At 43.4% G+C, this 17963-nt stretch overlaps 1 protein-coding gene across 1 annotated transcript in view; it reads left to right on the top strand.

Annotated features, from left to right (window-relative positions):
* LOC127437841 (SITS-binding protein-like) overlaps positions 1–17963 on the top strand; it is a 38630-nt gene that overhangs the window by 7675 nt on the left and 12992 nt on the right. Inside the window, exons 3-4 of the mRNA XM_051693058.1 lie at positions 7439–7646; positions 13959–14109. Of these exons, the coding sequence (XP_051549018.1) occupies positions 7439–7646; positions 13959–14109 (359 nt within the window). The remainder of the gene's footprint in view (positions 1–7438; positions 7647–13958; positions 14110–17963) is intronic.

Raw genomic sequence — 17963 nt, forward strand, 5'->3', positions numbered from 1 at the left:
TCACATTTTAAGTCTCACAGAACAGGAGAACACAGACGTTTCGGCCTCACGGCATTCCTCGGTGTGTATTTGTAATAAAACTGCACAGAGTTCTTAAATTAAGTCTGATGTTTCCCTGGTGTGGGCGTTGACTTATAATCACAGGTAATTGGAACACACAAACATAATTTGCTCATTAATTAGACAGGATATCTTAGTAAATGTGTGAAGTGATCTGACACATAAAGCAACTAGTGAATTTCATAAGTTCATATCACCACCCACAATCAAACAAAGAGTTCATCATATAGGACTGAATACACATTAATATAATCGTGTAATATGTAAACATAATCCATTTGATCACAATTTGTGTGTCACGAAATGTGTCAGGAATGAGGACCCAGATGCAGGAATGAGTAAAAAATAAAATATTTCACAGAACAGGTAACACAAAACTCATGGGGGAGAGAAAACAAAATAAAAAAAAATAAAAAACAACAAACTAGAGTAAAGGAAAATAACTAGGACCAACCGGGAACAGGAACAAGAACAGAGTGACTACTAACTAAACGATCTGACAAATACAAGAGAGCACTAATATATATATATATATATATATATATGCACAAGACACATGAGGAACAGGTGAAGGCAATTAACATAATGAGGACTAAACGAGGGAGAGTGACAAGGGTAACAAGAAGGTGGGGAAGCACACGGCTAACAGAAACACATACGACAAACACACACAAACAGAAAACAGACAGGGATTGGAGGGCAGACAGAACAGGATCATGAGGGTACCCCTCGCCCCAACCGAGGCCTCTTAGCATCCACACCGACAGGACAGAAGGGTTGGCCCAGGGATTTGGCAGAGGACCAGGATGGCAGAAAGCAAAATCAAGGAGGGGGTGGGTGGGGGAGGCCAGGGGAAAGGAATGGGCTAGGCCGAGGGACAGATGACAGACCAGGGAGGGTGAGTGGAGGAGATCAGGGGAATGGTCTGGGCCAGGTTGTAGGTGGATCAGAAGAGCTGGGCAGACTAGGGGACCAGTAAAAATCCGGAGGAGAACCAGGAGGCCAGGGTACAGCCAGAAGGGAACCCAGAGACCAGGGCAAGGTCCGAGCAGCTGGGGTCTGCGCAGGATAATCCTCGGCCCCATGGCAGATGGGATCAGTGGCAACTGGTGGGCAGAGGTGGCTAGCGAAGGGTCCGACTGGACGATGGCCACAGTGGGGGACTGGACAGAGTCTGACAGGGTGTTAGTGTTCACTGGGGACTGGACAGACTGGGTGGTGACTGCAGGGAACTGGATGGTGACCACTGGTGAGGGGTCAGACTGGGTGATGGCAGCCACTGAGAACTGAATAGAGGTCTGACTGGATGTGGGCAGCTGCTGGACAGGGGTCTGACTGGATGGGTGCAGGCGAAGGGTCAGGCTTTGCAGCAGTGGGCTCGGACCCCTCCTGGAATGCTGCAGCAGACCCTGATGCAGGGACCCCTCTCCTCCTCCTCCTGTGGGTGGAAAGAACAGTGGGCTCCACCGCCTCCTGGCGGTCCGTAGCGGACAGAGCAAGCTGTTTTTTGCCGGCCACAGGCGGCTGGGCAGACTGGATGTGGACCGCTGGTGACTGGACAGTATCGTCGAGGGCCACAGTGGACTGGACAGACTCGATGACCAGAGGGAACTGGACGGGCTCGTCGACGGCCACAGGGAACTGGACGGGTGGTCCTGGCGATCAGCAGCAGCCTCCAGCTGCATCCTCCGCCTCCTGGCAGTTAGCCGTGTCCACTGCTGGTGAGGGAGTATCGTTGACCTTAGGCTGGGATGAAAGACGGAAGTCCTCCGAGGCACAGGCTGAGATAAACTCATCCTCATAAACTCAGGCAAACTTGATCATAACGGCAAGACTTCCCCCTTCTCCCGTCTCTGGGATAAGAGGGCTGATGGGCTCATTCAGACCAGCCCTAAACAGTTGCATAAGGCTGGCCTGATCGTGACCCAGACCCGAGGACAGCACCAAAAACTCCAACGCATACCACCTCATCCTCCTCCCGGAGTCTGTAGAGTTTCCTGGCCTGCTTGGATCTGCGTTGTATGGGAAGTAGGGAACAAATATAAAAACTCATTCCTGCTGGGTCCATGTTGGTCAGATCGTTATATCACAAAATGTGCCAGGAATGAGGACCCAGATGCATGAATGAGTAAAAAACAAAATATATTTTATTAAACGACTGAAAACAGAACAGGTAACACAAAACTCTCAGGGGGGAGAGAAAACAAAATCAAAACATAAACTAGAGTAAGGAAAATAACTAGGACCATCCGGGAACAAGAACAGACTGACTACTAATTAATCTCAAAAAACGATCTGACAAATACAAGAGGGAAGATGGCACAATATATAAGCAAGACACATGAGGAACAGGTGAAGGCAATTAGCATAACATGGACTAAATGAGGGAAAGTGACAAGGGTAACGAGGAGGCGGGGACAGGGAAGCACATGGCTAACAGAAACACATGGCTAACAGAAGACACAACCAATTTCACATACACACGACAAACACACACAAACAGAAAACAGACAGGGCAGACAGAACAGGATCATGACAATATGGACCACAATATAACCACAAACACTTCATCAACACACACACTCACATTTCCATCAACACGTATTTGACAAAAACAGATGGTGATCTCACTTTCTAAGTGCAAAATTTTATTTCCTATTTATTTCTTTTGATTTCGGAGTAAAATAGGACGAGGACATTTTCTTTACAAGTTTCATGAGAATCTTAACTTTTTTTCCTTATGGTGGAAAATCACCAAACTTTGCATGCATGAAGTAGTTTTTGGATGAATGGGATGTGTATGGTCACCTAGCAACTATAGTGGTTAGATTTGTGCTATTCTGTTTGAGCTAGTAACTTAAAAATTTCAGAAAGAATTTAGCTATATATATATATATTTTTTTTTTCAATTATACATCAACTCCCAGGAGAGAAGAGGTAATGAAAATTATTACTATTTATAGATTATCTTTGAATTTCTTGACTATTTGATATCTTGGATAATGAAGCATCTTCAAACATTTATATCCGACATCCTGAACTGATCTAGGCACTGATCAACCTTCAAATTGATTTTGTTAGGCCTATAATGTGTGATGGCAATGACGTTTCACACTTTTTGGAGAAAAAGTTGAATAAACATTGGACTTGCAAGCACAACAAGTTAGCCAGCAATCAATTTACTTGGACGTATAAAAACTATATGAAAATTCTCAAATATGAACTGATTTAGCAATGACGCCTTATAAACCTACTCTCAGATCATGATGTAAAAATGTTAAAATTGATTTCATTCATGATATTCAAACTGTCAATAAATTTTAGGAAAAGCAATACACAATTAAAATGCTAGTATAATCAATCCTTTAAAACTAGAATGATTGCTAGCATTTTTTCTTTTCTTTAAAATCATCATAGGGATAGAAAAGTTCCCATAGTAACCGCTAGTTACTAGTAATTGTTGCATGTGCAACATAAACAAAATACTAAATTATTAGTAATTCAAGCCTATTATTATACATTTAAAGCATTCAAACAAACAAACAAACAAACAAACAAACAAGAAATATTGAATATTCCTTTGCAAACACAACAAAGAAACCAATACTGATTATTGTTTGCTTAAACCTGAAATGTAAAACTTAATTAATACAGAGATCATATGCTTGTTCCTGTGATTAATTCATGATATCTAAATTTATTGCATAATTCAACATGCACCATTCTATTTTAATGACTATTTGTAGATTATGATCTGTATTTAACTGGTGCAAAAGGACACCATTTAAAGCAATTTGCTGCCTTTCTGGGTTCTTCTTCTTCTTCTTCTTCTTGTTTTTTTTTTTTTTTTTTTTTTTTGCCTTTTTCTTTTTGCTTGCTGTTTAATCTTGGCAGTATACACTTACTTGTATTTCATGAAGTTTTGATGCATTTCTATGGAACTGTATAATAAATCATAACAAATATGAAACTTCTGTGATCATTCAGTTACCATTACGTTATCCTGAGCCAATATTTCATGTACATTTTTGTGCAAACTATCCCTTTAAGTTGCAGAATTAGTCACTTTAACAGAAATACAGAGAAGTGTATTTGCATTTTAATTGGTTAATATTTTTTTATTTGAAGGTGACTTGCTTGATCTAACTCTTTTTATGTTAATATTTAAGCCTTATAAGACTAGACAAACAACTTTCCCTTTCAGCTGATGTCTCCAGCCATGCAAAACAAAGTAAAGAATAAAACTGCTTTGAAATACAACTTAATTCTTGATTGCTTTTTCCTATCCACAATTATTCTTATGTAAAGTTATATGATATACAGTACGGTTATTGTTTATCGATTTGAATAGTATAAAATAGTAATACACATTTCTGAGTAATGTTTCATTCATTGTTAAAAAATTGTTCCACTCTCTGCTCACATCCAGGCCATATTAGGTGAAAAAAGTGAGGTGGGATGCCGTTTTTCATCTTTGCTTTAAAGACAGAGTGGAAAATATTTCAGGAAAGCTGGTAATAGTTACCGTGGGGAATTATTCTAAAAATAAGAGACTGCTCCCCCTTTTTTAAACTCCTGTAGAACCCACCTTGCTCATAACTCAAGCAAAAGTCTCTTAAATGTCAGTAAATGACAGTTATTTATTCCCCCTTCTGCAGATTCCTGTATGTTATACACACCTTAAGAAAGGGGCCTCCAAGCTTTTGAAGGGTAAAAACTCAAAGAAGTATCTGTTCCTGGACTGATACCAGAAATCAACGGGACATTTCATCCACAGATCATTGAATCATTTGATAATTTAATCCCTCATGTTGTTCAAAAAGCTGTGTGACTTTCTTTCTTCTGTGGAACACAAAAGGAGATTGTATGACTTTATTTTAGTCTCTGTCATCATTCACTTTATCAAATATCACACAGCCTAGAATTAGTGGTGTTTGCTGAGTCAAGCATCACTATTACAATTGCTCATACAGGGTTAGGTATTTGAACACATGTACAAACCCTAAAATTAAACAATTGTTAAATAGAAATATTCAATGTTTTGTGTAATGTTTGTGCTACAAAATGATGTCTCAAAGTTGCAGAATCAAACTTACGATTTTTGCCTGTGGTGGATGATAAAACGGGAAAAACAGGAAAATTCAGATAGACTTAAGGCCTAGGTATACTTCATTTTTGTGCATTTTTGTGCGTTGCCTTTCAAAGTCTACTCTTTTGACCATGAACGAATATGAATGCAGTCGATGCAGGCACTCTACGTCTGCTTTTTAATGCTCTTTTAGTACAGTCTACGGCAGGCGCATGCGGCAACAATGTGCACAGAGGACGACTGTCTGCCTGTTGAGAAAATCTGAGCCGCACGCGCGCGGTATGTCTGCGCAGACTGGGCTGATGGCGAAATTTGCATCACGCATACTGTGCGCATAGCGATCAGCAACACGGACAACCAAAGTGTACTTTGGCCTTCACATTGAAGGAGGGACCTGAGCCATATCTAGAGACCAGAATATCATCAAGACTAGGGTGTGGGCTCCTTTGACTTGAGCCAGTATGCAACCACCTAACAACCACCCACAACACCCTAGCAACCGCCTAGCAATGTACTGTGATCATGCTTTTTTACATTTAAAAATCTATGCAACTCAAGTTTTCAGTTATCCAAACTGTTGTCTTTTTTTTCATTCACTAATTTCCTATTTTACTTTGCCAAAAACAGCTCATTCCAAAATTTTACATTTGTAAGTGTAGTTTCACTTCACAGTGTTGTTTATATATAGTTATATTACTCATTTAAATCACTACTTTGATCAGATTCATATGTTAAGTGGCATTTCAAATCAGAATTCGAAAATTAGCTTATTAGAACTATTGGACTATCAAGCTTAATGTTTATGAAATCTTATTTGCTGCAATAAAAAGGGAGTAATAACATGATTTCAGATAAGGTTTGGATGCCTGAATTAAATGCATGACGTTCGACACTGAAAAATTGACCTTGCCTCAAAAAATATTGGATAATTTCTGAATGATATTTCATTCTTTGTAGAGATGCATTCATTTGTTTTGCTGTCTTATCATTCATGTTTTCCATGGTGTATGAATAGGCATTTAGAGGTAGAGTTAGAGAGGGGCTGTTCGGTGTAAGGTACTACATGTGTCTACACTGGGGTACACTGACATACTGCTGAAATCTGAGAAGAAGGAGGAATTCTAGGGAAGGCAGCGACATCTGCGGACACAATTATCTGCTTCACATAATCTCAACTTTTCAGGTGCAGAAAGACATGAGAAGCAGCCCTCAAGTACCTCCTAGTGCACATATTTGAAAAACCTTTAAAAATACAGAGATTCGCTTATATAGCCCAATGGTCCCTCTATCAAACTTCAGTGCCTTGGCATTTTCCTGATACATCAGGTTGTAATGGCTGGGGCAGGTCAAAGAAGGTATTTGGTTTCCAACATGCTGTTTCTGCCATTCACATAGAGTCACGGAAGGAGGTAACGTGTGATATGAAATCACATGACCACTTGGTTGTGAACAAGGAGATGAAATCAACCCGGAATTTAGAATTTTAGTTGCAAGAAATCATTGACAAAATATTAATTGAGCAATACTGCATGATCAGGAGTGCTGTTGTTGCTGTGATTTGGCCATCCGCCAACATATTTAGTTTATCTGCTGATACAGGAAACAACAGCATGATTGCAAGTGTGATATTGATTTTATACAACAGTTCAACAAACAAGTAAATAATATTCAATAACTTGCGTTTCAGACAAAAATTGGCCAGTTTGTGCATTTCTTCTCTGCAAATGAAAATAATTCAAGAAGAAGCCAAAGTATCAAGCACAACTCGCTCTCTGCACTGCTCTCAAAGCTTTGTTTTGAACTAGTTGTGTTTCATTCATAAAACAAATCAGCGTGTTTGAACAGATTGTTTAAATGAAAGGATTATTCTCGTTTCAGTGAATGACTCTTTGTTTTTTAACGAATCAATTGTGTCAATGATTGAATGACTCAGTTGTAACATAAAAATGCACTAGGACTTGGATGACTTGCAAAACTTAAAGGTATAGTTCACCCAAAAAATGTAAATTCTGACAGTACTTACCATCATGTTGCTCTTTAGCAATTCTGGTCTGTTTATCACAAAAATCGTTTTTATAGCCATGCGGAGTGATACAAACACTTTTTTGATTATGTATCAAAAAACTGAGAACCAAGACTAATGTCAACATGTCAAATAATCTGACATTGTTATGTTGAACCACAAAATGTCAGTTCACCATAGTAAAATATGGACATTTGGTATAATAATAATAATAATAATAATAAAAACAAACAAACAGTGAATGCTGTTGTTGTTTTCCTTTAAAGGTGTGTCAGTTATAGTGGCCCCGAACATCCCTCTATATGTAGGAATGGAAAGCAGACAGCAGTTCTGTTTGCAGACGCCCCCAAGTATGGAGCGCATGCCTCTGCAGTACACTGTGTGTGTTGGACACAACATTAAAGCCATCCATCAGAAGTCAATGAAACAGCTCTCAACGGCCAGTCGAGGGCTGCCAAACATGAATGTCTTACGGTACAGAGCAAACAACTTCTTTCTTTCATAAACTTTGTTTTATTAGTTTTTTGCTTGCATGATGTTTTGTGACTATGGGGTCAGAATTACCAGATACAGTATATTTAACATACAAATGAAAGGAGATTGACAAATACTGAATTGGTTCACAAATAAATAGAATGAGATAAACAAATAAATGTAAGAAGTTTTGCAAAAATTTAATGAATTCACAAATAAATGTAATGAGATACACAAATATATGTTAGGAGTTTCACAAAAATTAAGTGAATTCACAAATAAATAAAAATTATGATGAAATGTGAATGTTTTAAGCTAGAATGTGCTAGGATTGGTCAGAGTAATATGGCCGTTATCTGATTGGCTTAAATAGACAATGAAGTCCACCTATTTGTGGATCTGTGTGCACGTCTTACAGCTAGGAATGTAACAAAATCCTTTTTGTAGTTTTGTAAGTTAAAAAACGTATTTGATTATCATCTTTTTATTGGCAAAACTCATTTTGTTTTTTCACAAATGTACTTATATTTTATCAAACTCCTTACTTATTTGAGGATCACATTCAATACATTTTTTAATTAATTTAATTTTTGCAAAACTCCTTACATTTATTTGTATATCTCATTATATTTATTTGTGAACCAACTCTATATTTGTGAATCTCTTTCCATTTGTACGTTAATTTGAAACAGTTCTGACCCCATATTTTTCGTCAAATATTCAGTTGAAAAATGAAAGCAGATAACATCAGGGCATAATATTAGTCTCTGGTGGAATAATTAAATTCAAACTACAGTTGAGCTCAAAAGTTTGCACACCCTGGCACAAATTGTGAAATTTTGGCATTGATTTTGAAAATATGACTGATCATGTCTTTTATTTAAGGATAGTGATCATATAAAGCCATTTATCGTCACATATTTATTTAGCTCCTTTTTAAATCATAATGGTAACAGAAATCACCCAAATGGCCCTGATCAAAAGTTTACATACCCTTGAATGTTTGGCCTTGTTACAGACACACAAGGTGACACACACAGGTTTAAATGGCAATTAAAGTTTAATTTCCCACACCTGTGGCTTTTTAAATTGCAATTAGTGTCTGAGTATAAATAGTCAATGAGTTTGTTAGCTCTCACGTGGATGCACTGAGCAGGCTAGATACTGAGCCATGGGGAGCAGAAAAGAACTGTCAAAAGACCTGCGTAACAAGGTAATGGAACTTTAAGATATCCAAAGCCTTGGAAATGCCAGTCAGTACTGTTCAATCACTTATTAAGAAGTGGAAAATTCGGGGATCTCTTGATACCAAGTCAAGTTCAGGAAAGATTTCAGCCACAACTGCCAGAAGAATTGTTCGCGATACAAAGAGAAACCCACAGGTAACCTCAGGAGAAATACAGGCTGCTCTGGAAAAAGACGGTGTGGTTGTTTCAAGGATCACAATATGACGATACTTGAACAAAAATGAGCTGCATGGTCGAGTTGCCAGAAAGAAGCCTTTACTGCACCAATGCCACAAAAAAGCCCAGTTACAATATGCCCGACAACACCTTGACATGCCTCACAGCTTCTGGCACACTGTAATTTGGAGTGATGAGACCAAAATAGAGCTTTATGGTCACAAACATAAGCGCTATGTTTGGAGAGGGGTCAACAAGGCCTATAGTGAAAAGAATACCATCCCCACTGTGAAGTATGGTGGTGGCTCACAGATGTTTTGGGGGGTGTGTGAACTCTAAAGGCACAGGGAATCTTGTGAAAATTGATGGCAAGATGAATGCAGCATGTTATCAGAAAATACTGGCAGACAGTTTGCATTCTTCTGCACCAAAGCTGCACATGGGACGCTCTTGGACTTTCCAGCATGACAATGACTCTAAGCACAAGGCCAAGTTGACCCTCCAGTGGTTACAACAGAAAAAGATGAAGGTTCTGGAGTGGCCATCACAGTCTCCTGACCTTAATATCATTGAGCCACTCTGGGGAGATCTCAAACGTGCGGTTCATGCAAGACGACCAAAGACTGCATGACCTGAAGGCATTTTGCCAAGACAAATGGGCAGCTATACCACCTGCAAGAATTTGGGGCCTCATAGACAACTATTACAAAAGACACAGTATTAAGAACTAAGGGTATGCAGACTTTTGAACAGGGGTAATTTCATTTTTTTCTTTGTTGCCATGATTTGTTTTATGATTGTGCCATTCTGTTATAATCTACAGTTGAATATGAATCCCATAAGAAATAAAAGAAATGTGTTTTGCCTGCTCACTCATGTTTTCTTTAAAAATGGTACATATATATCCACTTCTCCAAGGGTATGCAAACTTTTGCGCACAACTGTATATACTTATTTTGTGTGTGTCTAAAGTACTTAAAATGTATCCATCATTTATTCTGCCTGATTTAACTTTTAATTCTAGATTTAAAATACAAGCAAATAAATATAGATTAATACTGGTTCTCTATCTGTCACTCAGTCGAAGTTGTGTCAACGTAGTGACACTAGGGGTCACTCTTGGGAGCCCCAAACACCACTGCTCTTTGAAAAATGGCCAATGGGAATTGGCGAGTGGAATTTGCATGCCACTCCTCCGGACATACGGGTATTAAAGGAGCTGGTATGCAACCACTCATTCAGATTTTCTCTTCGGAGCCGAGCGGTTACATTCAGTGCACTGAATTCAATTCTCCCTACCGATCATCTCAAACTGCTGGATTTTACGGCGCATTTCAGCGGCTTCTCCCCCTCTGCACCCATGGAGTGTAGAGAATGCCCCTGGGTGCTTCGGCAGAACAAAAAATAGAGAGTATATTCTAAAAGAGTATATTTTCAATTCTAAAAGAGCAGCACTCACAGAACGTCTTTTTAAAGATGCCTTTCCGCTTGTGTGTTATTCCTGGTTGCAGTCGTTATCTCTCCGCTTCTGATGGCCAAGATCGCTGTCTTACGTGTCTGGGCACTGCCCACGCAGAGACTTCGTTCGTGGATGGGTCTTGTCCTCATTGCGAGAACATGACCATGGCAATGTTGCGGTCGTGGCTTGCCTTCGTAAGAAAGCAAGCCACCCCAGCGGCTCCCCGCCTCGGTCCTTCTACCTACGGGTATGAGGCCGTGTTGGTTAGCACTGGGGGTGATTTGGGGACTCCAGTGGGACCACCTCCGCCGGGTAACCCCCCACGGACCTCCCATTCCTCAGCACGCTCGCTTGCCCCGGTCGGGCTCTCGGATGAGACCGCCGGTTCGTCTCAGGGCGAGTTCGACCTCTTATTCGGGGCCCGGGAAGATGATGAGCTATCGAGCGCAGCATCGGAGAGCAGGCTCGTCCACTCTGACACGGAGGCTTCGGCTGGGCTTCCCGCTTCGGGTGTGGTCACCCAGTCTCAGGCCAACGCAGAGATGATGGACATGCTTTCCTGGGCAGCCGCAAGTGTTGAGCTAGAGTGGAACCCTCCACTCTCCCCTGAACCCTCGTGGCTCGATGATTGGTTCCTGGGCCCAGAGCGCCGCTCACAGCCCCAGTTCCTTTCTTCCCGGAAGTGCATGAGGAGCTGACAAGATCATGGGGGGCACCTTTTACTACCCGGTCCCGATCTTTCAGCTCCTCTGCTCTCACTACTCTCGATGGTGGGGCAGCCAAGGGGTATTCGGTGATCCCCCAGGTGGATAAGGTGCTTGCGGTGCACTTGTGCTCGCAGAGCGCCACCACCTGGCAAGGGCGCCCGAAGCTCCTGTCCAGGGCCTATGGGTTTATGTCGTCTCTGATGGCTAAGGCCTATGGTGCCACTGGACAAGCCACCTCCACCCTGCACGCCATGGCTCTCCTGCAGGTACACCAAGCCAAGGCGCTAAAAGAGCTGTACAAGGGCAGTTATGACCTGGGATTGATGCAGGAACTGCGCTCGGCGACCGACCTCGCTATCCGGGTGACAAAGGTCATGGCGCGGTCTCTCCGGCAGGCGATATCCACCCTGGTGGTCCAGGAACGCCACCTTTGGCTGAACCTAGTCGACATGAGAGAGGCTGACAAGGCACGGTTCCTTGACGCCCCCATCTCCCAGGTTGACCTGTTCGGCAACACCATCGAGGACTTTGCCCATCAGTTCTCGGCGGTGAAGCAGCAAACAGATGCCATTCAACACATCCTGCCCCGGCACGGCTCAAGACCCCGCACCCCATCTGCTTGTCACCAAGGGCATCCAACTGCAGCAATAGCACCGGCTCCGCTGCAGCCTGCCCCGTGGCTCGGCCCCAGCGTGGAGCCCACCGCAGGAAGCAGATGCCACCCGTCACTCGGCCGGCCGCCAAGAACCCTAGGAAGGCCTCGAAGCGCCCCTGAGACGGGCAACCCAGGGGCAAGGAGACCCTCTTCTACGGAGCTGGTAGACAGACCACTCCATCCCCCGGTGGAGGGCCGGGGGGAGAATCTTTTGTTTCATTTTTCGCCGCCTCTTCAACAAAAGAGTGGTTTCCTTGTTCTCTGGGTCACATGTCAGGTCATCACGACTGCTGTCCACCGTCCCATTTTGGCAGGTTTGGCGCTCCAGCGGCGGACCCCCCGCCCCTGCGCGCCCAGCATTGGCACAAACATGCCCACACCGTGTTGATTCCAACGGACTGCGGGGACGATGGTCGTCCTCCCCCCTCCTCGACCAATCTTATGGTGGGCGTCAGGAGCCAGGTAAGTGCTTCGATGTCTCTGGACTCAGCACGGCCACGGGGTTCGAGCCCCCATGATGTGGCACCTCAGGCCACACCCGCCGGTACGTCCGGTACGTCTGGTACGTCCGACGTGATTATCCCCTTGGTCCCCCTCGCCCGGAGTTTGGACTCGTGGCTCGCGCTTTCCAACCCGTCATGATGGCTGACCTGGACCGTCTGACTCGGCTACACGATTCAGTTCTCCAGGCACCCACTCAGGTTCAGCGGCGTCTGCTCCACCTCGATGAAGGGCGAGAACGGCGCTACCTTGCGTGCAGAGATCGCTACCCTTCTATGGAAGGGTGCAGTAGAGCCTGTCCCTCCAGCCGAGATGAAGAAAGGGTTTTACAGCCCCTACTTCATTGTACCAAAGAAAGGCAGTGGGTTGCGGCCAATCTTGGACCTGCGAGTACTGGACCGGGCCTTGCACAGACTCCCGTTCAAGATGCTGACGCAAAAATGCATTTTAGCGAGCGTCCAGGATCAAGATTGGTTCGCGGCGGTAGACCTGAAGGATGCGTACTTCCATGTCTTGGTCTTACCTTGACACAGACCCTTCCTGCGGTTTGCTTTCAAGGGCTGGGCGTACCAGTACAAGGTCCTCCCCTTCGGCCTGTCCTTGTCACCTCACATCTTCACGAAGGTCACAGAGGCAGCCCTTGCCACTCTAAGGGAAGTGGGCGTCCGCATCCTCAATTATCGCGACGACTGGCTAATCCTAGCTCACTCTTGGGATGTGTTGTGTGCGCACAGGGACCTGGTGCTCACGCACCTCAGCCGACTGGGGCTTCGGGTCAACTGGGAAAAGAGCAAGCTGTCCCCGGTTCAGAGCATCTCTTTTCTTGGCTTGGAGTTGGACTCAGTCTTGATGATGGCACGCCTCACGAACGAGCATGCACAGTCAGTCCTGAACTGTCTGAAGGCGTTCAGACAGAAGACAGTGGGTGGCCTGGTGCGCTGGCTATGAGACACACAGTGGTCTGCCCATCTCGCACCGCCAGTCCACGTAACACAGTTCAGCTAGTTGTGGCATTTTGTATAGGGACCCCTAGTGTCACTACATCAACACAACGTCGAGTGAGTGACAGATAGGGAATGTCCTGGTTACTTTCATAACCTCCATTCCCTGATGGAGGGAACGAGACGTTGTGTCCCTCTTGCCACAACACTGAACTACCCGCTGAAATGGCCGGGACTTTGTCTTGGCTCCTCAGCACAAAACCTGAATGAGTGGTTACATACTAGCTCCTTTTATACCCATATGTCCAGGGGAGTGGCATGCAAATTCCACTCGCCAATTCCCATTGGCCTTTTTTCAAAAAGCAGAGGTGTTTGGGGCTCCCAAGGGTGACCCCTAGTGTCACTACATTGACACAACGTGTTGTTCCCTCCATCAGGGAATGGAGGTTATGAAAGTAACAAGGACGTTTTCATCTATAAGTAACAAAAAAATATTGGCCATAATTTCTTCTGTGCATGCCTAAGACATTCTATTTCTTTATTCCATTATCCTTATTCCATTATTATGTTGTGTTTTCTGAGTGCTGTAGGTTCAGCGCCATTTTATTTGAGTCCTCACACTAACAAATTCAATGTTTCTGTTCAGGCTTCCTTTCTGGAAGCTTCTAGCAAATGTGGACTCAGAGGCCAAGCTAGAGAGAGAGCTGAGAACTTTCTCAAACCGTCTAAAGAGGCATCACCTGGGGGAGGGAGTCATCAACCTAGATGAACATTCCACAGCTCTCCTCTCCAACATGGTGGGTGACCCTCTGCTTTCCTTCCCCACAAAGAATCAAACTTTGGTTGTTATATACAGTTTATTGAACTGGGGATGCATGTTATATCTATGACTGTATCAGAATTTGCAAATATTAGTTTTTATTAATATTATTATTATTATTAGCGGTATTGGTTAAATACACAGGTGTCATTTATGGGTGTGATGGCTGGGACATTTCCCCACCCCTTTTTGTCATGATCAATTTTGTCCCCACTACTTTTCAAAATAGAATTTTTCAGGTCAGTCAATCAGAAGTTTACATACGCTTAGGTTGAAGTCATTAAAACAAATTTTTTAACCACTCCACAGATTGAACATGAGCAAACTATAGTTTTGGCAAGTCATTTAAGACATCTACTTTGTGCATGACATGAGTAATTTTTCCAACAATTGTTTACAGACAGATTGTTTAACTTTTAATTAACTATTTCACAATTCCAATGGGTCAGAAGTTTACATACACTAAGTTAACTGTGCCTTTAAGCAGCTTGAAAAATTCCAGAAAATGATGTCAAGCCTTTAGACAATTAGCCAATTAGCTTCTTATAGGAGGTGTACTGAATTGGAGGTGTACCAGTGCCTCTTTGCTTGACATCATGGGAAAAATCAAAAGAAATTAGCCAAGACCTCAGAAAAAAATTGTGGACCACCACAAGTCTGGTTCATCCTTGGGAGCAATTTCCAAATGACTGAAGGTACCACATTCATCTTTACCAACAATAGTATGTAAGTATAAACACCATGGGACCAAGCAGCCATCATACCGCTCAGGAAGGTGATGCATTCTGTCTCCTAGAGATGAACGTAGTTTGGTGCGAAAAGTGCAAATCAATCCCAGAACAACAGCAAAGCACCTTGTGAAGATGCTGAAGGAATCAGGTAGACAAGTATCTATATCCACAGTAAAATGTGTCCTATATCGACATAACCTGAAAGGCTGCAAGGAAGAAACCATTGCTCTAAAACCGCCATAAAAAAGACAGACTACAGTTTGCAAGTGCACAAAGATCTTACATTTTGAAGAAATGTCCTCTGGCCTAATGAAAAAAAATTGAACTGTTTGGCCATAATGACCATCGTTATGTTTGTAGGAAAAAGAGTGAGGCTTGAAAGCCGAAGAACACCATCCCAACCGTGAAGCATGTGGGTGGCAGCATCATGTTGTGGGGGTGCTTTGCTGCAGGAGGGACTGGCGCACTTCACAAAATAGATGGCATCATGAGGAAGGAAAATTATGTGGATATATTGAAGCAACATCTCAAGACATCAGCCAGGAAGTTAAAGCTTGGTTGCAAATGGGTCTTCCAAATGGACAATGACCACAAGCATATCTCCAAAGTTGTGGCAAAATGGCTTAAGGACAACAAAGTCAAGGTATTGGAGTGGACATCACAAAGCCCTGACCTCAGTCCGATTGAAAATTTGTGGGCAGAACTGAAAAAGCGCATGTGAGCAAGGAGGCCTACAAACCTGACTCAGTTACACCAGTTCTGTCTGGAGGAATGGGACAAAATTCCAGCAATTTATTGTCAGAAGCTTGTGGAAGGCTACCAAAAATGTTTGACCCAAGTTAAACAATTTAAAGGCAATGCTACCAAATACTAACAAAGTGTATGTAAACTTCTGACCCACTGGTAATTTGATGAAAGAAATAAAAGCTCTACTATTATTCTGACATTTCACATTCTTAAAATAATGTAGTGATCCTAACTGACCTAAGACAGGGAATGTTTACTATGATTAAATGTCAGTAATTGTGAAAAACTGAGTTTAAATGTATTTGGCTAAGGTGTATGTAAACTTCTGGCTTCAACTGTACTTGTCTAATCCAGAGGAAACATCTCTAGTTCTTGCGAATGAGTTCCCATTTCATTTGTATGTTTTATAATGGGTGGTGATCTGGTACTGGAATTCCGCAGATATGTGTAATTTTTAATTTTGTGATGAGTGCTCCTTGTGGACACTGGCTTTTGGACCTGATGCTAATAACAGCTTGGATGGATCTTTGGCCAGGATAACACAATGCTTTGTTTTTCAAAAACTGAAATGTGGACTCTTCGGACCAAAAAACACAGTTCCACTGTTCTATTTTCCATCTAAGATGAGACTGATTACAGAGAAGTCAGCAGCGCTTCTGGACAGTGTTGATGTAGGGTTTCTGCTTTGCATAGTAAAGCCTTAACTTGCATCTGTGGATGCAGCGGTGAGTGGTGTTGACTAACAAAGGTTTACTAAAGTTATCCCAAGCCCATGTTCATGATATCCATTATAGATGAATGCCATTTTTTTAAGACAGTGACGTCTGAGGGATCAGAGATCACGTGCATTCAGAAACGGTTTTCGTCTTGACCTTTACACACCGAGATTTGTGCACTTTAGAGGGTGAAATGCCCAAAATCCTTCCAATTTGTCTTTGAGGAACATTGTTCTCAAAGTGCTGGATTATTTGCTGAAGCATCTGTTGGCAAATTGACAAGTCTCAAATGATCCTTGCTCTTGAAGGACTAGGCTGTTTTTGGAGGCTCCCTATATACTATGGCACAAATATACTCCCTATATACTATGTTTTGTATCATACTGTGTGAATGCACTTGGGTTTGTGTTTTCTCATTCCCTTGTGCATTCGTGTCTGTCTTCAGTGATAACCCCGCCCTCTCATTTGCCTTGTTATCTGTCTGGTTATTAGTTAATTCCCTCATGTGCTCTGTCGTTGGATCGTTTTGTGAATTTCTTTCCTTGTCAGTTGGTTCGAGTCTTTGTCGGTTCTTGTTCCTCAGATGGGTTTTGGTTTGTTTATCTGTTTGTTTCTTATTTTACCCTGTGTTGTTTTCTCTCCCTCATAAGATTTTTTGTTCTGTTTTATTTTCATTTAATAAAATACTCATTATTTCATGCCTGCATTTGGGTACCCCTTCCTGCACACTTGACATAACGATCCAACCAGTTATGGACCCCTTCAGGCATGAATTTTTTTCTTTTGAACCCCATTAAGGAGCTGTTCGGTCTCCGTCAGGGAGACGGTCATTCAGAGGGTATGTACTGGAATTTCTGGTGTTGTCCTCGGGCCTAGAGTTCAATCAGTCCTGTCTGACAGATCTTTTTAAGGCATGTCACCCCAGCCCAAGGACAACAATACCCTCTCACCAGCAGTGGAAGTCACGGTTGGCCTTCCTGCCACTTGGAAGAGGAGGAGGACTAGACGGAGCTCGATGCCTACACCTGTGGCCAACCACCATGAGGCGGAGGGACCTGCTGCTGACCACCAGAAGGTGGTGAGGCCTGAGGCCATCGATGAGCTTGTCCAAATCCCCGTGGCCATCAATGAGCTTGTCCATTCTCCCGTGGCCGTCGACGAGTTTGTACAATCTCCTGTGACCATCGACAAGCCTGTCCAGTTTCCCATCATCAGCGGCCACCGACCAGTTCCCTGCAGTCGCCACCCAGTCTTTCCAGTCTCCGGTGGTAATCGACAAGCCTGTCCAGCTCCCTGTGGCTGTCGACATGTCTGTCCCATCGCCAGCAGCTGCTGCCACCCTGCCTGACCTCGTCCCGGTTCCGAAGCTTTATGATTTCATCCCGCTCCAGAAGCTGCCAGACCCCGCCCCCTTCCTTAACCCTCTTCCCATGCCTCCGGACCCTGCCTCCTACCTTGACCCTCCTCCCAGGCCTCCAGACCCCACCCCCTACCTTGACCCTCATTCCAGGCTGCCTGACCCTGCCCCCTACCTGAAGCCTCCTTCCAGGCCGCCTGACCCCACCCCTGATCTGTACCCTCCTTCCAGGATGCCTGACCCCGCCCCCTACCTGGACCCTCCTCTCAGGCTGCCTGAC

Source organism: Myxocyprinus asiaticus, chromosome 48 (genome assembly GCF_019703515.2).
Source record: "Myxocyprinus asiaticus isolate MX2 ecotype Aquarium Trade chromosome 48, UBuf_Myxa_2, whole genome shotgun sequence".
Taxonomy (NCBI): domain Eukaryota; kingdom Metazoa; phylum Chordata; class Actinopteri; order Cypriniformes; family Catostomidae; genus Myxocyprinus; species Myxocyprinus asiaticus.